Source organism: Euprymna scolopes, chromosome 13 (genome assembly GCF_053919585.1).
Source record: "Euprymna scolopes isolate OS-2025 chromosome 13, ASM5391958v1, whole genome shotgun sequence".
NCBI lineage: Eukaryota > Metazoa > Mollusca > Cephalopoda > Sepiida > Sepiolidae > Euprymna > Euprymna scolopes.
The window spans coordinates 6,404,838-6,428,119 of record NC_136494.1 but is presented as its reverse complement, the minus strand read 5'-3'; the positions used below and the strand labels follow the sequence as shown (position 1 = coordinate 6,428,119).

At 32.7% G+C, this 23,282-nt stretch overlaps 1 protein-coding gene and 1 long non-coding RNA gene across 51 annotated transcripts in view; both read right to left on the bottom strand.

Moving 5' to 3' along the window:
- LOC145291925 (tensin-3-like) overlaps window positions 1–23,282 on the bottom strand; it is a 1,436,242-nt gene that overhangs the window by 230,271 nt on the left and 1,182,689 nt on the right. For 23 of the 50 annotated variants that reach the window (XM_080137783.1, XM_080137795.1, XM_080137791.1 and 20 more), the window contains 2 exons: window positions 16,054–16,161; window positions 10,134–10,373 (listed from right to left, as the gene is read on the bottom strand). In XM_080137783.1, the coding sequence (XP_079993909.1) occupies window positions 10,134–10,373; window positions 16,054–16,161 (348 nt within the window). The remainder of the gene's footprint in view (window positions 1–10,133; window positions 10,374–16,053; window positions 16,162–23,282) is intronic. The other 27 variants (XM_080137784.1, XM_080137799.1, XM_080137821.1 and 24 more) reach the window with 2 other exon arrangements.
- Window positions 1,170–10,127, bottom strand: LOC145291929 (uncharacterized). The gene is made up of 2 exons (XR_013869495.1): window positions 4,116–10,127; window positions 1,170–3,861 (listed from the first exon to the last, which is right to left on the bottom strand). It is a non-coding gene; the product is annotated as an uncharacterized LOC145291929 (long non-coding RNA).

The window sequence follows — 23,282 nt, the reverse complement described above, 5'->3', positions numbered from 1 at the left end:
ATCATTTTCATGGGTCTATCATTCTAAAGTTTCAAATATCATTTTCATGGGTTTATCATTCTAAAGTTTCAAATATCATTTTCATGGGTCTGTCATTCTAAAGTTTCAAATATCATTTTCATGGGTCTATCATTCTTAAGTTTCAAATATCATTTTCATGGGTCTATCATTCTAAAGTTTCAAATATCATTTTCATGGGTCTGTCATTCTAAAGTTTCAAATATCATTTTCATGGGTCTATCATTCTAAAGTTTCAAATATCATTTTCATGGGTCTATCATTCTAAAGTTTCAAATATCATTTTCATGGGTCTGTCATTCTAAAGTTTCAAATATCATTTTCATGGGTCTATCATTCTAAAGTTTCAAATATCATCTTCATGGGTCTATCATTATAAAGTTTCAAATATCATTTTCATAGGTCTGTCATTCTAAAGTTTCAAATATCATTTTCATGGGTCTATCATTCTAAAGTTTCAAGTATCATTTTCATAGGTCTGTCATTCTAAAGTTTCAAATATCATTTTCATGGGTCTATCATTCTAAAGTTTCAAATATCATTTTCATGGGTCTATCATTCTAAAGTTTCAAATACCATTTTCATGGGTCTATCATTCTAAAGTTTCAAATATCATTTTCATGGGTCTATCATTCTAAAGTTTCAAATATCATTTTCATGGGTCTGTCATTCTAAAGTTTCAAATATCATTTTCATGGGTCTATCATTCTAAAGTTTCAAATATCATTTTCATGGGTCTATCATTCTAAAGTTTCAAATATCATTTTCATGGGTCTATCATTCTAAAGTTTCAAATATCATTTTCATGGGTCTGTCATTCTAAAGTTTCAAATATCATTTTCATGGGTCTATCATTCTAAAGTTTCAAGTATCATTTTCATAGGTCTGTCATTCTAAAGTTTCAAATATCATTTTCATGGGTCTATCATTCTAAAGTTTCAAATATCATTTTCATGGGTCTATCATTCTAAAGTTTCAAATATCATTTTCATGGGTCTATCATTCTAAAGTTTCAAATATCATTTTCATGGGTCTGTCATTCTAAAGTTTCAAATATCATTTTCATGGGTCTGTCATTCTAAAGTTTCAAATAGCTTTGAATAGCATCGATTGAATGGATGAATTTTCATGCTTAAACGGTAAATATTTGATCAAGTTATGAAAGTATAATTAATTTTAAACTTAATGAGATGAAATTTTATTCTCAAATTTAAAAGTTCAGAGGCGTTAACGCATGAGCCAATTTCTAAGCAACATGACAAATGTAATGCAAACGCGAAGTGCAGCAGCAGTGTCAAAGTACCATGCTGCATCACACATGACGAACAGAAAAATGATGGAGAGGCTTTTTTCAATTTGGCCCTAATTTGCTTCATTTGTCTTTTTTTTTTTTTTTTGGCTTTGATTCAAGCTCAAATCATTTTTTTTTTTACTTTTGTAATCATGACTATGTGTTGGGTACAATATCATATAAAATAATCAATAGGGAATTGACTCTATAATAATATATACAGAATCTGGATAAATTAAAATATCATATTTAAATGTATTTTACAATCGGGCAACCGGGTGGCCCCACTAGTTGATTCATAAAATAGAAGTAATGTTAGTGGGGAGTTTGGTAATAAGATGTTTGTTCACATTAAATTTAAAATAGACATTGGTGTTTTGCTATTACAACCGAGTTTATATATATATATATTATTATTATATATAATTAAAACAAAATGTTGCTTTCAATTTGATATTGTTTCATATGGTTTTGGGTGTTTCTTTTTGATTGATGCTTTTAAATTGGATTCGAAATCTTCGAGTTAAAATACCAACACCCGATTGAATATAACTAAAATTAATTTTTGGTTTTACTTTTTGTTTATCTGAATTTGTTGCTTTTCTTTTTTTAAAATTTTATTTGCGATCCAATATTTATAATTTAAACATTTGCTTCTGTCAGGGACGGAAACCTTTCATGGTCTCTACAAATTTGGATTTGATGCCATAGATCTGGATAAATTAAAATATATTTCAGTGTATTTTACAACCAGGCAACAGTCGTTGTCGGTTGGTTGTTTTTGTTTAACGGCATATCAACCCTTTTCAGGTTAGTTAATGCCGAATCCATTTTTTTTTTTTACACAGTGATCACCACTTATCAAAGCCCGGAAGACACTCAGGGATAAGGGTTATTGCAAGTACATTACGTTAGTGTGGAGATTTGATGAAGTGTTTACTTAAGGGGGCGGTTCATTAGGAATTTGTTAACGTTGGACTTGAAGACATCCAAGTTGTAGTCCAGTGGGAAGCAGGCAGACGGAACAGAGTTCCACAGGCGTGCAGTTCTAAGTTATTTTGAAGAAAAATGTTTTAATAGAATATATATATATATATATATATATATATATATATTTTTTTTTTCAAGTTGGTTTCTATTTAACCCATAGTTGGGACTCTAACAGGTACTATCACTCCGAGTTAGAGTGGACCTGGGAGCAATGGCAATTAAAAAGTGGCTCCACACTCCCCAAAGCCCGCAAGCTGGGGCCTCACCATCGGATATAGTTTAAGGCCATATCCAGAACCAGGGGAGTTTCGTAGTAAGATGTTGTTTCACATTACATTTAAAATAGACATTGGAGTTTTGGCATTACATAATCCAAAAAGGTTTCATTTGATGTCATAAAACAAATGGCTGACAATCGCAATTGCGTCAAAAGATTTGATTGCTTTGCGAAATAAAATAATTGTTATACAGATGAGCATTTTCGGCCACACCCTCACAAAAAATGTGCATCGCAAAAGCAGAAACGTAACCGTTGATTAAATCGGCAACAAACAATGAACATTAGCTCTGCACTCGGGACAGGTGCGGCTTTTCTATATTTAATAGTGCATTATTCTTTACAAACTCAGGTGGTCCAGGTGGTTCACTGATCAGTGCATCAGAAACTTATTCAACAGGTGTTACAACAATCAAAGCCAAAACTTCTTTCTTCATTTTCTCCGCTAGAAATTATTACCTTGTTAACTCTCTCAAGTAGAGATTTTGTTTTCGGTCATGTTTGTTTGTATGCTGCCAAGCGTCCACATCGCTTGGTCAATTGTCACCAAAGTTGATTAAAATATCGGTAACTCTCTAACTTAGAACTGATTTAATTTTGGGATATAAAGGTCAAAGGTAAATGTCATAATCACAGAAAAGTCAAAAATCATACTTTTGGCTATAACCTAGGTTCTATTAATCATGGCGCATATTATAGCCAACGAGATTATGCATCTTGTATGTCTTTGATCTTGGCTTTTGACCATAAGAAATTATGATCAAAATTTTTATGGAATTTCAACTTCCAATTCTTTCCAGATTTGATAGTCAAGGATAAGGTAAAAGTAACCTTTTGTTTATTGTTTATGTTTATCATAGAGACTCACTACTTGATCCATATTGTAGCCAATGAAGTCCTGCATCATACATGATCTTGACAGGATTTCAACTCCATTCTAAATTTGATGTATGTATCTTTGCTCCTTGGTTACAATAACCAAAATTTCAGTATAATCAGATAAATAGTTTCCAGGATATAATGTTGGGAATACTCCATACAACATGGAGAAGTAAGCTCCAGATAATTCTTCAGCCCATCCTTACGTTGGCAAGTGTAGGTATGTAGTCTACTGGTTGGCTTGTTTTTCAAATAATTTTCAATATTCTGTTTTCAACATGAGGGAACTTTGAAACTTGAAAATTTTACCTTAAACGTTATTTCATGACTTAATTAAAATTGAACCATGGGATATCTAAACTCAAATTTAGGGGATATCTAAAATTAAATTTAGGGGATATCTAAACTCAAATTTAGGGGATATCTAACATCAAATTCAGGGGATATCTAAAATTAAATTTAGGGGATATCTAACATCAAATTTAGCGGATATCCAACATCAAATTTAGGGGATATCCAACATCAAATTTAGGGGATATCTAACATCAAATTTAGGGGATATCCAACATCAAATTTAGGGGATATCTAAAATTAAATTTAGGGGATATCTAACATCAAATTTAGGGGGATATCTAAAATTAAATTTAGGGGATATCCAACATCAAATTTAGGGGATATCTAAAATTAAATTTAGGGGATATCTAAAATTAAATTTAGGGGATATCTAAAATTAAATTTGGGGGATATCTAACACTAAATTTTGGGGGATATCTAGGTGAAAACATTTTTGGAGAAGTTCTTTAAAAAAAAAACTTTAGAACTTCTTGAATTGTCTCCTCCTTTTCTGAGTGGAAGTCTTTAAAAATTAAAACTAAAAAATTATCCTTAAAGACTAAAATACACAAGAGTCAAAAAAAATTTGAAAAAACAAAATTTTTTTTTAATGTTTTTTTTTTTTTACTATTATTTTGACTATTATTAAAAAAAAAAAAATTTTTTTTACTAATTGTGAGGAATGCGATGTTCAAAAGAGAGGAAGAAAACCCCAGGACATGCAGCAGCAGCAGCAGCAACACATAACAAAAATCCACACATGTTGGGAAATAGTTTTTATGCAAATATCTGCATTGCTATATATAAAGTAGAATTATATAAAAAGGTCTATGTTACAATCTTAACCGCCTTGTTCAAGAATGACTAATCTATATAAATAAAACAGTAGATGTATGTGTGTGTAAAAATATTTAACAGCTAAACTATTAAACTACTGGTCACATAACACTGAAATCAACAAGAAATAGTCATACACCAAGGATGGTTTATCATGAGTAAAATCTGTTTGAATAAATGAATAATGTACACAGAAGTCGGCAAGTTGAAATGCAAACTGTTCATTTCAACTTGCCGACATTTCTATTATTTTGCGCATGCGTAAACTAATCATAGCTAAAAGTCGTTTAATTAAAAATTTTTTTATCTGTCCGTCATTTTAGTCCAAACGATAGGGAATGCGGCTGGAGAGCTGATTGTTTTAGTTTCGATTCTAACTGATGGTACCCAAGATGTTTTTCTTTTTATTACCTCTAAAATCAGTACGATACATTACATATAATATTGAATAAATTGACTCTGTAATAATAAAAATATGTTAAGGGTACTTTTCCACCAGCAAGGTCAGCGCCCCCTGCTAATATAATTTAAAAAGAAGTATTAGCAAAGATGGCGTTTGACAAACTGACAGTAATTAAAAACATAATTTATTGTCTAGACAGGTCACACCCACTCTCCCATTAGACACACACACACACACACACACACACACACACACACACACACACACACACACACACACACACACACACACACACACACGCAATCGCCTTTGCTCTTCCTCCTCTTTAAGCATATACCCCCTCCCCACACGATTTCCAGTACCCTCCACCATCTTTTGATAACCTTTGCAAATGACGGGATGACTTTCGAAAATATTAGCGAAAAAAAACTGACCCTCTCTACAGAAAAGTGCCCAGTTGAGGGTGAAGGAATTAATGTTTTTAGCCAATTTTTCGATATTTGTCGTCTGAAGAGTTGAGCTTCAAAACGATACAAATCTCGTGAAAATCTGTCGCTTCTGTCGAAAGTTTTAGGCAGACATATAAACATACATACATTTAAACAAACAGGTGAGATTTATATTATAGACTAACCGGGGTACCCGGCGTTGCCCTGGTGTTTGTAGGTGTGTGTGTGTTGGAGGGGGGGGGAGATCCAAACCCTATGTTAAACTTCTTTTAAAAAATTGGAAAAAACAAAATAAAAAAAAAAACAAAAATGAGCGAACATGATGTAAAAAAAATAAAAATAAAAAAAACTCGTTAAAAAAATAATAAAAAGTTTTAGTAGGTAGGTAGGTAGGATCGAAACCGGAAAACTTGATAACTTACCGCTTGCCCATGAAAGGTAAGTAACTAAAAACAATTTCATTTTAACGTTTATAAATGTACAAGTGGAAGGTGCGCGGCAAATTTAATTAGGTCAAAGGAAATTAAAATACGCATTTAATTTTAACTGCAGGGTAGTTCTTTTGGGTTTGTCTTTTTACCCAACTTTGTCTGGTTTTGTTTCCCCAAACGTGTTGGGGAAAACCAGCTCCCCTTTATTATAGGACTGTCCAAATGAAAGCAATTGATATGACGGTTTTCACCAAACGTCCATTACTTTCTAGATGCTCCCGGCCTGTAGGCCAAGTATTGCTCTTTAGTTTCACATCAGTTTCGCTTTTATATGAAAAAGCCCAATCAACAGGTGAGAAGCCGAAATAGCAATAATTTTGTAAAAGACGTAAATAAATGTAGCCACGATGCGCGTTCGCAATTCGTACATATTATGATCTACATGGTATATAAAAAGTTCTAAACGATAGTAACCCCCCCTCCCAAAGCCTTTGCTGGATATACAAAAACTTGCACGTATATTTTGCCATTTATATATATATATATATATATATATATATATATATATATAGACATTTATTATCACTATTTTTATTTCTGTTGTCACATTTTTTGTCTGGCTGTTGTTAGTGCCAATTTTATGCTGATAGGTGGATGATAACAAATGACCATAGGCTATCAGCATCTTTTCTCAGTCTTCCAGCACTTTTTGCAAGATTTTGGCAGTTCCCATGTGGCACTGTCGCAAGAACAAACAATGGAAAGGAAATAAATATAAATCCAAATCGGGTTTTTTTTGTTTTTTTTTTCATCAAAAGGCATTTATTACCATTACTTTCCAAACAATACCAGCTTCTTGTTTTTTTCTAATTTCGTCTGCTATGAGATTAACAAAACCCTGCCATCTCAACACCAGCTTAAAAGTCTCTCGCCACTATCACAGGGCCACACGTTCATCTTGCTAGCAAGTGGTTTTCCTGCCTTTGACTTTACACATCCATCTTCTCCGGCGCGGACTTTGCTTCTCTCTCCGACCACATGGTGTCCTATTTTTTTTCTTTCTTTCAGCGCAAGCCGCTCACACTTTCTAATTTGCATATATGCACAAACGCTGCTGCTGCTAATATCTTTGCAAGCCAGCTATCCTACAGCTGATATTTTCACACACGCCCACACACGCTGTGTTACACAAACAAGGCAGTCTTCTGAAGTACTCCAATATTGCAATGGATTCCAATTTTCTCAATCCACTTGTCAAATTCTTTTGTCACACTCCCCAGGACTCCCATTACAACAGGTACAACTTCTACCTTCTTCAATTTCCACAATCTTTTTTATCTCCTTTTTTCAAATCTTGGTACTTTTTCGACTTTCTCCTTTTCTTCTTCCTCCACATTCACATCAACTAGCATTGCTATATCAACGATTATTGTCATGTGTTTCTTTTTTCCAACAAAACTAAATCTCATCTTGCTTCAATCGCATTATCACATTGGATATTCATAATCCTACAATAATTTCACAGTATCACTGTCCAACATCCATTCTGGAACAGGCTCGTACCATTTTTCACTGCATTCCAACCCTCTTTTTTGCATTTATCCTAATGAACCTTTCTTGCAATATTGTCATGACGTCTCTTGTATTCTTTCTGAGCTGACTTCTCACAACTACTGACGAGGTGTTGTACATTCTTGCCTTTCAGCCCACACAGTCGACTCTTATTAAAGCTCTCCAAATAAACAAATATTATACATTAAAAAAAAATTCAGTAGTAAAAAAATTAATATTGTTTGTTTATTTTTAATAAAGAAATTAAATTTTTTTGAAAATTACATTAAATTATGAGATGATTACGTGTGTTTTCTTCGTGGCAACCTAACTTTGATAATTACGCATTGAATTTTTTTTATTTATTTAAGATTAATCGAATATTTATTAAAATAAAAAATAGCGTAAAATCAAAAATTTTTTAAAAAATCTTTAATATTCATTATCTTCATTTGCATACAAGGTTGCTATTACATACTTAGTTTCCCCCTTCTTGCATCCATCACATAATCAGCAATCTCCTTTTTCTCATAGATTCTTATCATTTATAAATTTAAGAAAAGACTTATGCAATTCCAAATGAACAGCAAACAGAATATGAAAACAAGAAGACTCCCTGACAACGCCATAAAACTAGTTTTTTTTAACCAATTTTTTTTCAGTGAGATTTTATTGTTTTCTTTAGTTCCATCATTCTTATTCGTTTGGCAATTTTTATATTTATTGATAATTAATTGGATTATTTAAATATTTTTTTGTCTTGTTTTTCATGTTTTCTCAATGTGAACATTTTGATAAGGGTCACATTAGGTACATATCAGGATGACCCAGATCTGTGAAATAGAACCGTTCTTAGGATTGAACAAAAGAGGGGTAACAAGGCACGGTTAAATGTGTTAGAAAAACAGGTGTTAAATGATATGAGGATATGACAAGAGTCATGTTTTCAAGCAGGAAAAACAAAGGTTTTCCACAGTCTCAATCTGGAAGCCGATGCAGATGGAACATGACCCAATAATGTAGAATAATCTAAGTTGAATGTTACTTTGGTGTCTGTTCGTCTGTGTCTCTCAATCTTCAAGTTAGAAAACTAAGTTAAGGAATTAATGATAATAATGATGATGAAGATGTAGGTTCTTTTTGTAAATATATCTTCAGTAGTGTTTGAGTTTTAATCAAGCAGACAGAAATAATAGAAAGTGGACCTTGGATTTACTTTTAGCAATTTTGTAAGCCTTGCTTCCCTTATTTTATCTTTTAGTCTTTACATTTCATGAGCGATGTTTCTGACAAGGGGGAAAGCATTGCTGTTCTCTGGATCAGAATCTATCCATCTAATACACATCGATGACTTGTTTTTTGACTTTGAAATAATATGTATTTTTTAACCCCTTCTATCAAGTGGCTTCATGCCTTCAACGATTTCCATAAAAAAAGGATTTCCTTTACATAATAAACTAAACTCTTTGCTAAAACGCAGGCCCCACAATATTATTGGCATGTATAAATTAAAAGTAAAACGTATTTCCTATTTATAAATGCCGAGTGCAAATTGCAGTATCAGAACATATATTACACTTTGATCTTGACCAAAAAGCTTTCCAGTTGAGTGACTTGAGTGAGTTGTTATTTTTGGTTTTAATTTCCGCGGGCAACACCGGTACATAGGTCCTGCTAGATTGATGATATTTATCTCCCACCCATGTTGGAATGATGTGGCACAAGAGTCAGGAAAGTAGGATTTGAAGAGCAAGTGCTCAAAAGCAAAAGCACTCTGGCCTACAAAAAATACCTGGGCAACCGAGTCAGTGGTGCACGGTAGGGATGACTCAGGTGATTAGCAAGAAACTAACTTTTTAAAGAGAGAAAGTATAGCCTGGACGCGTTGACCTAGAATTGCACAGATTTAAAAACACAACTCAGCCAACAATGGCCTAAACTCTGCTTTTTAAATCCTGATAGCTTAACATAAAAAAAATTGTCTTTTTAAATATTGTCGGAACACCTGAAGAAACCGTAATATTTGGCTGAAACATTGAGAAAACATAAAAACAAAACAACGTTAGCGTCTCCTTTTAAATCGAGAGAAATTTTGTCGCAGAATTTTCAAAATAATTGCTACTTCATATTATTTGGATTTTTTGGACTACTGCTCTCATCTTGACTGTTTCTTTGCACAACATTTCAGTTGATTGTGGAGCACTCATGGCATAGTGGATATAACACTCGGGGAAAATTCAGTTGTAAATGATATTCTTCTGCAGGTTGAAGGTTTAATCCTCAGCGCAAGCGATACTAAGAACACAATTGTGAATTACTTAGGAGTTCTACTTGGTCATGGCTGACAGAACAAGGACATGCTAATCCCTGTGGATTAAATAAAAGGATCCATTTGAAATTCCATGCAGATTCCCGAGTTTGACGGAAATATTCCCAGAGTTAGACAAGACATGCCTAAAGAAGGTCAGAGGTTACGTCAACCAAAAGTTATGCAAATAACCCTCACGATGAGAATAGTAGTTGGGATGAAGCCAAATAAGACGAGAGAAATTCCGTTTATTTGTTTAAAATACGATCTTCATCAAAGTTTTACGAAAAGAATTTTCTAGTTTCTAGATCTCCATTTCCGAACATAAATGTGGAATAGGACAAGACATGCAGTGGAACTCTCTACCGTAAGAGGAGGAAATACCGGAGTCCATGCTGGAGTTGTGAGATGATCCATTCGGCAGTTGAGTAGCAGAGCCGTTGACATTGACGTAGGACGAAGTGGCCGTGGTGGTGGTGGTCTCCACCTTGCGCTTGTTGACCGACGCATATAGGCTGCCGTCAATGGGACCTTCTGAATGCGAAATCTCTTTGACTGTGCTTACGTTTGTACTGGCATTGTCGAGACCATTGGCGTTGACGTCAGCTGTATGGGGGGGACAACAAAGCAATCACATTCAAGACAAACAAACAAACACACCAAAACGGAACAAAAAATAAATTAATATCAACAAAATAAATGAAAACCAAGGTAAAAAATAAAATAAATAACAAACAAACTATTGACAAACATATCATAACAAAGCAAAAAAAGAATAAAAACAAAAAGAAAAAGTATTAAAAAAAAAATGTTCAAATCGCTAATTCTACTAACGTGCTTTCATCCTTTGGATAATTAATATAATTACAATATTTTTTTTTTTTTTTTTTTTTTTTTTGCAAATGAACGCAATTATTATGGAAACTTTTGCAAAAAGAAGTTCAAGTATATTGTTAACATCAGCTACTATTTTCTTCAAAATTACAATATATATATATATATATATATATATATATATATATATATATATATATATATATATATTGGTATATTTAGGTAGCACTTTTTCATTCAAGCAAATATTATTAAATTCAACGGAGACACTTTGCTTTGTGATTCTTTTTTTTAAATTTTCGATTTTCTGTATAATCTTTATTTTTTATCAAAATCAAAAATATTAATAAAATTTCCATAATTGTTGTTGTCACGAGCACTTTCGATTCGTCCACGAATCATCATCATTATGGAACTTTTATAATTATTTTTGATTTTGATACAAAAAAGATTATATGGCAAATCGAAAAATTAAAAAAAAAGAATCATAAAGCAAAGTGTCTCCGCTGCATTTAATAATATTTGCTTATATATATATATATATTATATATATATATATATATATATATATATATGAGTAAAAAGATCAATAATTATGAATTAAAAATCAGTTTCAAAAGGAAAAAACGAACAAAATCAACTCGAGTGTACGATAGTTTTTGAAACTGATTTTTAATTCACAATTATCGACCTTTTTACTCAATATTAATATAGCTCTAGAACACATATACCTATTGAGCTTATTATATTTCTACAGTACTATGGCCACTGTTTTCTTTTAAAAGTAATTGTACATTTATCAATACATTAAAATAAACTCTGCTCTTTAAACTCTAGGTCTAATTCCTTCTATACAATATAAAACACACACACGTTATCGAAGAGTAAATCTTTAACAAAACAAAAACTTATCAAGATCAGAAGTTCAAGTATATTGTTCAAAATACAATCTTCTTCAAAGTTTTACAAAAAGAGTTTAGTTTCTAGATTTCTATCGCTTTTATTCAATATTATATATATATATATATATATATATATATATATATATATTCAGCATTCTTTCCTTTTTTTGTTTTATTAATATATAAGCAATTTCTGTCTACACATTTTGATCGTTTCTAATTTTTTAATTGACTTTCTTGCTTCTGACAAAAACTGGCTGATATCACTTTTGACCCGAGTACTATTAGATTCATGTGGATTCATTGTAAACAGAACAAACTTTAGGATATTTATCTTGGAATTTTTTTTTTTAATTTTGAAAAAAAAAAAAAAGAATCATAAAGCAAAGTGTCTCCGCTGCATTTAATAATATTTGCTTATATATATATATATATATATATATATATATATATATATATATATATATATATATATATATATGCACAAATCACAAATGCTTCTTATGGTTAATACAGGGTGACCCCCCAAAAAACGGGCCCCAACTCTAATTAGGCCCGTTTCTTAGTGTTTTGTCCGAATGAAATGGAACTTTGGTCATAACTAGTTTATTATATTCAAAGCATCACATCAAAACACTGGGGTCTTTAGCCATTTTTTCTCCGTTGACTGTAAAATGCTCAGAAAAACAATTGAATGTCCTCTGTTTTTTTTTTTTGGGGGGGGGGGGTCACCCTGATTTATTAATTCAGTAAAACACTGAAAATTATTTTTTTTTGACAAATATTTCTCCCTGTGCTTCAGAAAATCTTTATTATCACAATTGCAGCAAGGTAAAAACTTGATGAATTTATGACTTTCTTCTTTAGCATACATTCTTTATTCCAATTTGCATAATTTCTACTGAAAATGATTTTAACTCGTAATCGTCTAAATAAGATTTGATAAGAAAACCACAAATTCCTCAAGTTTTACCGAACCACGCGTACTCAGTACAATTGTGATGCTAAAGATTTTCTGAAACACATGGAGAAATATTTGTTGAGTTTTGCAATTTATGGAGCAGGATTACAAAATATTAATCAGGTCATAAACTTTTTATTTTACTGAAATGAAAACACATAAGCTCTGTTTAACAACTAAGCTAAATTTTACTTATAAACACATCCTGAGGATTCATATCTTACTCATTAATAAGATTTATCTTATGCAATCTTCAAAATATAGCAAATATTTGTTCTTTAACTTGGATTGTGTCTTTATATATATATATATTATAAAATATATTATAGTTATAAAGACCCTTTAAGAAATTAAATTGAACCCGCTTAGAGAATTAAGAAAAAACAACCAACTTTAGTGCAAAATGCAACATTCTAACTTCCGGTCGTTAAATGCTCTCTGAGTGTTTGCTATGTATTTGTGCCCAATTGGCATTTATTTCCCACAATTTTGTGTTAATTACTGGTGTCCTTAAGATAGAATGCTAAACTATGAATTCAAAGGTGACTTTGTGACTGGGTTCAAATCTCGTAACCAGCAGTAATTATCACTTCCTACGCTGATGATTGCCAGTCATTTTAAGAAAATATTTTTTATCCAATCTCATATACTGGCAATGCTTTTTGAACATTTCATAGCATTATCAGTTTTTGTCTATCAAAACAAGATCCCACCCCACCCCGCTCAGCTTCACAAAATTTGGACCATAAATCATTGTCATTGTTTTGTTGTTCTTAACATTTACTGTTATTATTATTTTTTATTTAAATAATTAGTTACATTTTACTATAAGAGATTAAATGGCTTAATGGATACCAGGAAAGAATATGGAACTGGCTCTGCTACTATTCTAGAACGTATATGACTATTAATTCAATGCAAGTCAAATTCGATTCAAGAAGGAGTACAGCTACCACATCAGATGAGGTGCTGCTCATAGAACTCTTTCTTGCCTAGACAGAGTACAAATCAGTTTCACAGTCTAGTAGGGAATGAATACACCAAATACTTTATCCATTACGCTATGGGTCCTTGTGGATTAAATAAAAGGTTCCATTCAAAATTGTGTGCACGATTCCTGAGTTCAACAAGATACACCTAAAGAAGGTCGGAGATTAAATCAATCAAAATATTGTGTGAATAACACTCAAGATGAGAACAGCAGCCTGAATAATCCAAATCTGAGGAGGTACCGTTCAGTGAACTCTTTCTTGCCTTGACAAAGTACAAATCAGCTTCGCAATCTAGAGGGTGATCGCTTCTTCATTTCTATCTCGTCGTGGTTAATCATCTAAAGAAGGCCAGAGGATGAGTTGGCCGAAACATGATGAAACAACAACTATGAAGATGAGGATAACAGTCTACGAAAAAATACATGTCAAATTATGAAGCCTCATCTCAAAGAATTCTAAAAAATAAAAAATAAAAAAATAAAAAAGTTAAGGTAAAGATATATTGCCACTAAAAAGCAATTCCTGGAAATTTATCTCAGAAATAAACTAAAGTGGGCAATAAACGATGCTCATCATTGAACGCAAGTTCCTATTTTACTCAAAGCTAAAGAGGGTTGTGGGTTCATACCTTTCTGAACCGTATTAGTGTTTGGTTTGTTTTATGATACATCAAGCATTTGTAGAATATATTGCTCTTAGGATCAGTATTAGTGACTGAATGAGCACAGTCATCCATTATTTGACGTAGATTAAAACATTGTGTTTCGTCATCGTTAAGAAGATTACAGAAGAGAGAAATAAAAGAAGGAATATGAACAAAGAGGGAGGAAGGGAAAGAGGGGCACTGCGAATGTAGACGGTCAGAAATACAGTTGACCAGAATTTGTCCAACTTCATCTTAAACTGATCCGTTGTCGGTGCGGTGACAATCTCAAGCACCAGTCTATTCCAGGGAGATGATATGCAGATGGAAAATGCAGCTTTGCGTCGGTTTAGCTGAAATCTCTGATAAAACAGTTTCAGATTGTGTTCTCTTAGTTCACGTTCAGGTGCTGGAGTGAACAGAATATCCTGAGAGAGGTCGTAATGGCTATGAAGGAGGTTATAGGCAAAAATTAGGTCGTCCCTCAGTCTACGGCGCACCAGCGGAAAAAGGTTCGGCCATTGCAGACGGGTCTCATAAGGAAGATTACGAAAATCTTGCACTGACCAATTCGCCAACCTCTGCACTTGTTTCAGATGATGAATATCACAGACTAGGGATGGAAACTACGCCTGGATGCCCTACTCCAAAACAGGTTAGACGAGCGATATGTACATAGGATATGAAGTTGTTATAACTGATCTCATAGTCCCAATAGTATCCATTAAGCCTATCATCTCTCCACTACACAATAACAACAAGTAGATATAAAAATAAAATACAACAGTAGAAACATGTAAATTTAAAAAATCGTTTACTTAATTGCATTAGAATAATCGTATTGTGCAAAGAATTATTGATTTTCAAAAATAAGTTAGCAGATTGCAGTTTAATACCAAACATTGCTTTATATATTTTCTTTTACAATATGGGATTGAAATTTGCAGAAAAAAAAATAATGATAATTATATAGGTAATAGCTGTAATGTTTTATGTAACAAAAATTTAAAAAAAAAAAAATTTTACTGAAAAAAAAAAAAAAATTTATTTTGAAAAAAAAAAATAAAACACCAAAACTTTTACTGAAAAAAAAAAAAAAATGTTTTTTGAAAGAACTAGATAAGATAAAAACTAAAAAGAAAAAGAATAATTTCAACATAATGCCATTTGAAACAAAGATCCTTCCTTAAAGATGGTTAACCAAAAGCATGCCTACAAGCATGAGATGTTTTAAGGTAGACATATAATGAAAAGTTGACTTAGCTTTTTTGGTGCGCATTAATTTATAGCGTATATTTGTGATTCGGAATATTTTTTTTTTGATGCCATAAAAAAAAAAAAAAGAAATGAAGAAGCAAATTCCGAATATGAAACCGAGTAAAAATAGGCCAGCACTATATTAAATAGCTTCCGTACAATCAGGCATTTCTATTTTCATAATTTTTTTTTTTTTTGGTTTGTATGTGTAAATTCCAAGGTGTTTATAGAACTAAGAGGAAGAAATGTTGGATACTCACACGGTAGAAACAAGATGAAAGAGAGAGAGAGATTTTCAGAGAAATATATTTTCTGGGAAGAATAATATTCACATAAAATGACAGTTTAAGAAAATCAAATAAATTGAAAATCAAAAATAACGGATTTAGTATGACTTAGTGCAAAAGAGCAGCTTTGGTGTCCAAACTAAGTGCTTTTTTTGTGAAAAAAATAATAAAATTGTTTTTTTTTTTTTTTTTATTAAATTTGTTAGAACACAAATGACATAATGCAAAAAAAAAAAAAATTGTATGTGAACAGGTTTGGGAGGGGACGGAAGGGGACATATAATTTTTTTTTTTAAATTAAAAACTTAACTGGTCAGAAAATAAAAAAAGGAAAGAAAAAAACATTCTGTGAAGATTAAACAAGAGAATACCTGCAATAAAACCAGAGAGAAACGGTTGGTTGTTTTTACCTGTCGAAGATTCTAATATACTGGTGAAGTTACCATAAGAGTCTGAGCGGGTAAGTCCATCTCCCCCATCATCAACAGGCACCTTAACATACGAGTCAAATCCACTGACTGGAAGACAAAAAAAATAACATGAAATAATCATTAGATTGTTAAGAAAATAAACACTCGTGTGTATATAAAAGAAATGTAAATTTATAGAAGGAAATATGTTTGAAAGTCAAATACATGTATGATGAAAGGATTTTTTCTGAAATATTACAATACGAATCTTCCATTGGACCATGCAAGTAAGAACACAATAAATGTAAAATAGATATAGAATAATTTATAAAAATAAAACAACAACAAAAAAAAAATCATAAAACTGGAAGATGAGAAAATAATGAGAAAATATAATTAAATTAAGAAAATAAACAAAAAACGAACACCGAATCTCATTTTTAGCTTTTGATCTATCAACCTCTATGGTTTATTTAAGGTCAGTTATGTTTTTTGTTGGGATTTTTTACTTTTCTTGATTTAGATCTGATATATTTTTAACTCTGTCAGCAATTTATAGATATCTATATATCTATAAAAGTGAGAATGTGTGTATGTGTGTGTGTGTGCGAGGACAACTCTCAACCTATATACTCAACAAATTTTTAATCTACAGACATGTGGAGAACTTTAAATTAAAATTGAAAAATTGGTACTTGGGGTCATCGAGTTTTTATTGGTTTGTCAACTGTTTCACGACTGCGCATGCATGAATCGTTCACATGACAGCTTCCTTATGTTAAGAATAAGTAGGTTTGAAAACACTTTTTAAAGATCATGTCAAGCAGGTCTAATGTCTTTAGGTTTTGGCTTCAATCTCAGCCAGAGTACTTTTTTTTTTTTTTTTTTTACTTACAAGAAGTAAACAGTATCGAAAAAAAAACACAACATTCGCATGCATATGTCTCAGTTTATTTTTCATTTCTTTTAGAGGAATTTAACGTTACGTTTAATACCGAGCAATGCCGGGTACATCTGCTAGTTCTTCATAATTGTTGTATTAAAATAGATTTTTCATATTATTAATGTTGAAGAAAGACTTTCTGAGGCATAAAAGAGTGTGTGAGACGTGTATGCCCTATAGAAGAAAACCTTATATTTAATAGATTATATTTTATACTAGCAGGTCATCCGACATAGCCCGATCGTAAAATATGCATAAATATGATAACTAATTCATACAGATTTCGCATTTATCATTATCAGACTCAATTCTCTACTGATTATTATATTGTACCCAATATAGAAAAAAAATAAACGAAAAGAAACACATACATCTGCATGCATATTATGTTTTTTCTAAACAGTCCACTTCTAAGTAAAAAAAAAAAAAAATTCAAATACTCGGGCTGAGATCGAAACCAAAACCTAAAGACAGTGAACCAAGTATGATAACCATTAGACCAGCTAGCCACGATCTTTAAAAAGTGTTTTCAAACCTACTTATTCTTAACATAAGGAAGCCGTCATGAACTATATGTGCATGCACAGTCGTGAAACAGTTGACAAATAGATAAAAAATCCAATGACCCCCCCCCCCAGATTTTCTTTTAATTTTGACCCTTTAACATGGATGAAAACGGATTAAAAAGTTTTCCGCATGTCTGAATACCCTATGTACCATCAGCTAGAATCAAAACTAATGCATCTAACATTCCAGCTGCATTCTTACTGTTTGAGCTATCGACAGATAGATAAGAAAGATTTAAAATTGAACCACTTATAGCTATGAATGAATTTGCGCATGCACAAAAGTAATAGAAATATGTCAGTAGGTGGAAATGAACAGTTTTTTTTTCATTTCAACTTCCCGACATGTTTCTGTACGCATTATTTATTCATCCAAACAAAGATTTTACTCGTTATAAGCCATCCTTTGTGTATGATTACTATTTTCTTTTATGTGACCAGTAGTTTAAGAGTTTATCGGTTAAATATATACATACATACATCTACTATGTTTTTTATACATATAATAATAACACAATCATGCGCTTGGCTGGCTAGCCTGGTGTTCCTATTTACAATGCCTCCCCACAGGACAGAGTTAGACACCAGAGTCGTTTTTTAACGTGGAGAAAAGGAACAAAAATAAAAATTGTCTCAGCCGTGAAGGACTTCTCTTCCACTGACAGAGAACGAAGTGCAGCATCCGAAGAACAGATACTACACTGTGATCTTGTTCCAAAGGCCTCGTCCGTAATCAGGATTCGTCTAAACAGTCAATAACAAGAAACGTTAGAATCAATAGATATATCTTAATAGACGTGGATTAATGTGTCAGAGAGAAAAAGAGAAGGATAGCAACATGAATTGATAGACTGTGTAGTAATTATGTAGAATGCTGTGCTTCTTTATCCAAAGGATCTAACTAAGGAACGAATCTCATTGGTGTGTTGTCGGAAAAGAGCATCTCTTTTGCCAGAAGTCACGTGATTTCAACAACTTCCGTTTTACTGAAGCAACCCGTTGACCCCGAGCTCTAATCCTTACACATGCTAATTTTTGTCTGTCATATTGTTCTAAGATGTTGAACATGACGTGCTTAATTTGAGCTTTAAACATAAGAGGAAAGCAACGATAAAATCCTTGGTGTACGGTTACGATTTTCTGTTATGCGATCAGTAGTTAAAAAGTTTATCGGTTAAATATTTACATACATACATACATCTACTGTTTTACTTATATAGATATAATTTAAAATAGAATATATGAAACGTATATGTCCTTCTTCTTAACCAGTTCACACCTGAAAGTATCCTGTATCTCTATAAGGCCACCATTCGCCCATGTATGGAGTATTGTTGTCACATCTGGGTTGGTGCGTCTGCTACTAGTCTCTCGCTCCTGGACAAGGTTCAAAAAAGAGTCGCTAATCTGATAGGCCCTGAACTGGCATCTAAGCTTCAGCCTCTGTCCCATCGACGAAACGTTGCATCCCTCTACTTGTTCTACAAGTATTTTAATGGTGAATGCTCTGACGAACTGCAGACACTTGTGCCCCCACGACGTAGACACCCTCGATAAACCCAACAGGCAGCTAAATCCCACTCCCACACAGTAGAGATCCCTAGATGTAAAAGATCTTTCTACTCCAGTAGTTTCTTCCCCAGAACCGCTAGACTCTGGAATTCCATTCCAGGATCCTGCTTCCCTAACTGTACTGACATGCAGAAGTTCAAGCACAACGTGAACCGACATCTTGCTGCCCAAATCCCTACATAGTGCCCCAGTATTTACTGACCCTGATAGTAGCCTCCTACACCAAAGTGGCAATGTGCCTTGTTTGGGGTGAAAATGTAATAAAAAATTTAAAAAAAAACAAAAAAAAACAGGAACCAGGGTGAGTATATCGCAATACTTTTTATATCTTATTATTTACTTTTATGCAAATGAGATGCAGGGGAAAGGAAATGATGAGAGAGGCTGAATTCCACGATGATTTGATGTATGCAGACATCAGTTTGGTTTGCCCCCTCTCTTAAAATTGCCCTCTCTCTTAAAATTCAAGTCTTATTTTTGCTGCTAAAATATCTGTAGGCAGGTGTTTACGTTTAGAAATTGGTTTCCGTGACTCATCGTTTATATTTGCCTTAACAGCATTTTTATTTTGTTTTTTTGTTTTTGTTTTCCAGAAGAACAAGGCGCAGAGGATAGAATTAGATTTACCAAAATTGGTCAGAATAAGTGCCGAGAAATATATTGGAGAAAAGAGAAACTGAATTTCTTCAGAATTCAAATTTGTATAAAAACTAGGAAAAGATTCCACATAAAATGCAAAATCTGTTTCTTTACTATACCCAACTCAAAGCAGTACTGCCTTTCTCACAAGGAGGAAGTTTCTAGGAAACATCAAATTTACAAGCAGTGCCCAGTTGCTCGTATATCCCAGCTAAGGGAGATGATGGCGTTAGGTCTTTTGCAGTTCTTGCAGAGAGGTGTCAAGTCCTCCTACATGATGTTGTTCATCCATCGCTTGCAAAGATGACCGTGATCACGCAATTGTTCTGTGGGTGCGAAGATGGCTGTTAGACGGATTCCAGCTCTGAAGTATTCCCCGCATATTGTATACCTGTCAGATAATTCTGCATCAAATGTCACGTTTTCTCTTGCGTTCTTCATTCAGCAATTGTAGCCTCTTTGTGAGTTGCAGCACGCCAGGAACATCCGTCTTGGGTTAGTTTTTTTCCGTGAGTTAGAATATAAACTTAACTTAGAATATACACCAAATTCTTTCTTTTTTTTTTTTTTTTTAGAGTACTAGCATTTCAGCCCGGCGTTGCCCGGGTGTTTGAAGGTGTATGTTGAGCAAAAAAAAAAAAAAGAAAAAAAAGCAGTTAATTTTTTTACTTTGACCCCTATTCTGACCCTTTAACGTTTATTGTTTTCAGTTTAAATCAAGTTATTAACTTAGATCTGTGTCCAAGGAACCTATATCTAAACTTTCAAGTGTTTAGACCCAAAATTGTCGGAGTTTGGTAGAGTTCTCAAAGGTCAAATCGTTCAACTTTGACCCCTTAACAGACAGATTTCTGTCCGAAAACGGATTACAAAGAATTTCCCAAATCTCAGTACCCTGCATATCAAATTTCGAGTCTGTAGACTGAAAATCGACAGAGTTATTGCATCGGAAAATGTACACAGACAGACACACAGAGACGTTCACTGTTATAGACATACTAGCATGGGTGCCCGGCGTTGCCCGGGTATTTACAGGTGTATGTTGAGCAAAAAGAAAAAAAGCGGTCAATTTTTTTAACTTTGACCCCTATTATGACCCCTTAAAATTTATTGTTTTGGGCTCAGATCAAGTTATTAAGTTAGATCCATGTTCAAGGAACCTATATCTAAAATTTCAAGTGTTTAGACCCAAAATTGTCGGAGGAGTTTGGTAGAGTTCTCAAAGGTCAAATCGTTCAACTTTGACCCCTTAACAGACAGATTTCTGGCCGAAAACGGATTACAAAGATTTTCCCATATCTCAGTACTCTGCATATCAAATTTCGAGTCTGTAGACTGAAAATCGACAGAGTTATTGCATCGGAAAATGTACACAGACAGACACACACACACACGCTCACTTTTATAGATAGATTCTGCTGAACAATAAATTTCCTTGTAAATTTTAATTTTCAATCTTGATTTCTTTTTCCTTATGGCAAGCTCTATTTCCTATTGAGCTTAATATATAAATATCAATATTTATATTCAATTAAAGTTTACACTTGCTTTTGTCAGGTAAACATTTCATTCCTATGGCCTTAATTTTTATACACACACACACACACACACACACACACACACACACACACACACACACACACACGAAGTATACCCGTTCCAGGACAGGCAAAATGAGTTCCCTGAGCAAAAGTTTTGTATTACTTTTATGTCTTCTTAGGAAAATTAAAATAAAATATTAATATTAAACCTAATGTTTAGAATCCTTATTCGAATGTTATCCAAAATCCATTACATGATTTTAATTCTAAAAATTATTTTAAAAAATATTAATGCTTAAGTTTAAGGGATCTTAAGAAGTAACTGACATTCAGGGAATCTTGATTAATTGGTAACAAATGAGTATGGATAAAATTTAATGCAAATCTGAAAAAGTATTTTGATATTCAAACGGAAGGTTGTGCCTTTAAAAATCCCCAAAATAAACAAATTTCGGGAATATTTATCAATCGATGTCTAATAACTATTGTTAAAATTTCACACAAATCCTCTTTTGCCCCTCTAAATTAAACAAAATATAGCCTATATTAACCACCATTACGGCTAGCAGCTGAAAAAACTGTATGCATGTATTGTTAATAAAGTTGAAACCTTTTTTGAAATGAATATAAAAATGTGTGTGTTCGTCGTAAAATAGTATATGATAAAATATATATATACTAACATTTCAGCCCGGCGTTGCCCGGGTGTTTGGAAGTGTATGTTGAGCAAAAAAAAAAAAAAAAAGTGGTAGTAGGAAGGCAGGCTCGAACCCATACCGCAAAGAAGGAAAAGAACGGGGTAAAACCTAACGTTTATGCTGTTATGACCACCGCCAAATCAGAAGCGACATTTTTTAAAATAAGGGCTAGACACTCTAAAGGAGAGGATAACTTTAAAAAATATCGGCGAAAAAAGTGACCCCCTCCCCTGTAGAAAAGTGCCTAGTTGAAGGGGAAGATATTAATGTTTTTAGCCAATTTTTCGATATTTGTCGTATGAAAGGTCGAACTTTAAAACGATACTGATCTTGGTAAAATCCGTCGCCTCTATTGAAAGTTTAAGGCAGACATGCAAACAGACATATATAAATACATTTATATATTGGTAACTAAAAATTTTCGACCCAAACTGATGAAAAAGCTTGCCCTATCTCTGAATACCCTTTATGTAAAATTTCAAATATTTAGACCAGAAATTGTCTGAGTAATTTGGAAGAGACTGCAGAGGTCATTTTTTTTTTTAACTTTGACCTCTAATATGAGCCCTTAAATTTATTGTTTTGGGCTCAAATCAAATTATTAAGTAAGATCCATGTCCAAGGAACCTATATCTAAAATTTCAAGTGCGTGGACCCAAAATTGTCGGAGGAGTTTGGTAGAGTTCTCAAAGGTCAAATCGTTGAACTTTGACCCCTTAATAGCCAAATTTCTGGCCAAAAACCGATCACATCGATTTTCCCAAATCTCAGTACCTTGTATATCAAATTTCGAGCCTGTAGACAAAAAATTGACAGAGTTATTGCATAGGAAAATGTACACAGACACACAAACACGTTCACTTTATATATATATATATATATATATATATATATATATATATATATATATATATAAATTATTCCAGATTAAATAAAGATAAAAAACGAACGAATTTAACAAGGTTTCTATAAGAGTGCTCGATAATAAATAGAGTCAGATATATTTTTATTTATTTTTATAAACATTTTTACATCACTACACTAGTTAGTTGGTAGTTATATATAACTTATTACCTCCTCAGGCGATAATAATCTTCCGATTTAAAAAATTCATATGTGTATATAAATAAATAAAAAGTATATATATATATAATTTGAGGTTGCTATTTTTCAGTGAAATATAACGAGGTTAATACAAGAGTGCTCAATACGGAAGTAGAGCAAGTACCACTTTCGATATGTCTTTACATAAGCAGTAATTTGTTGCTAC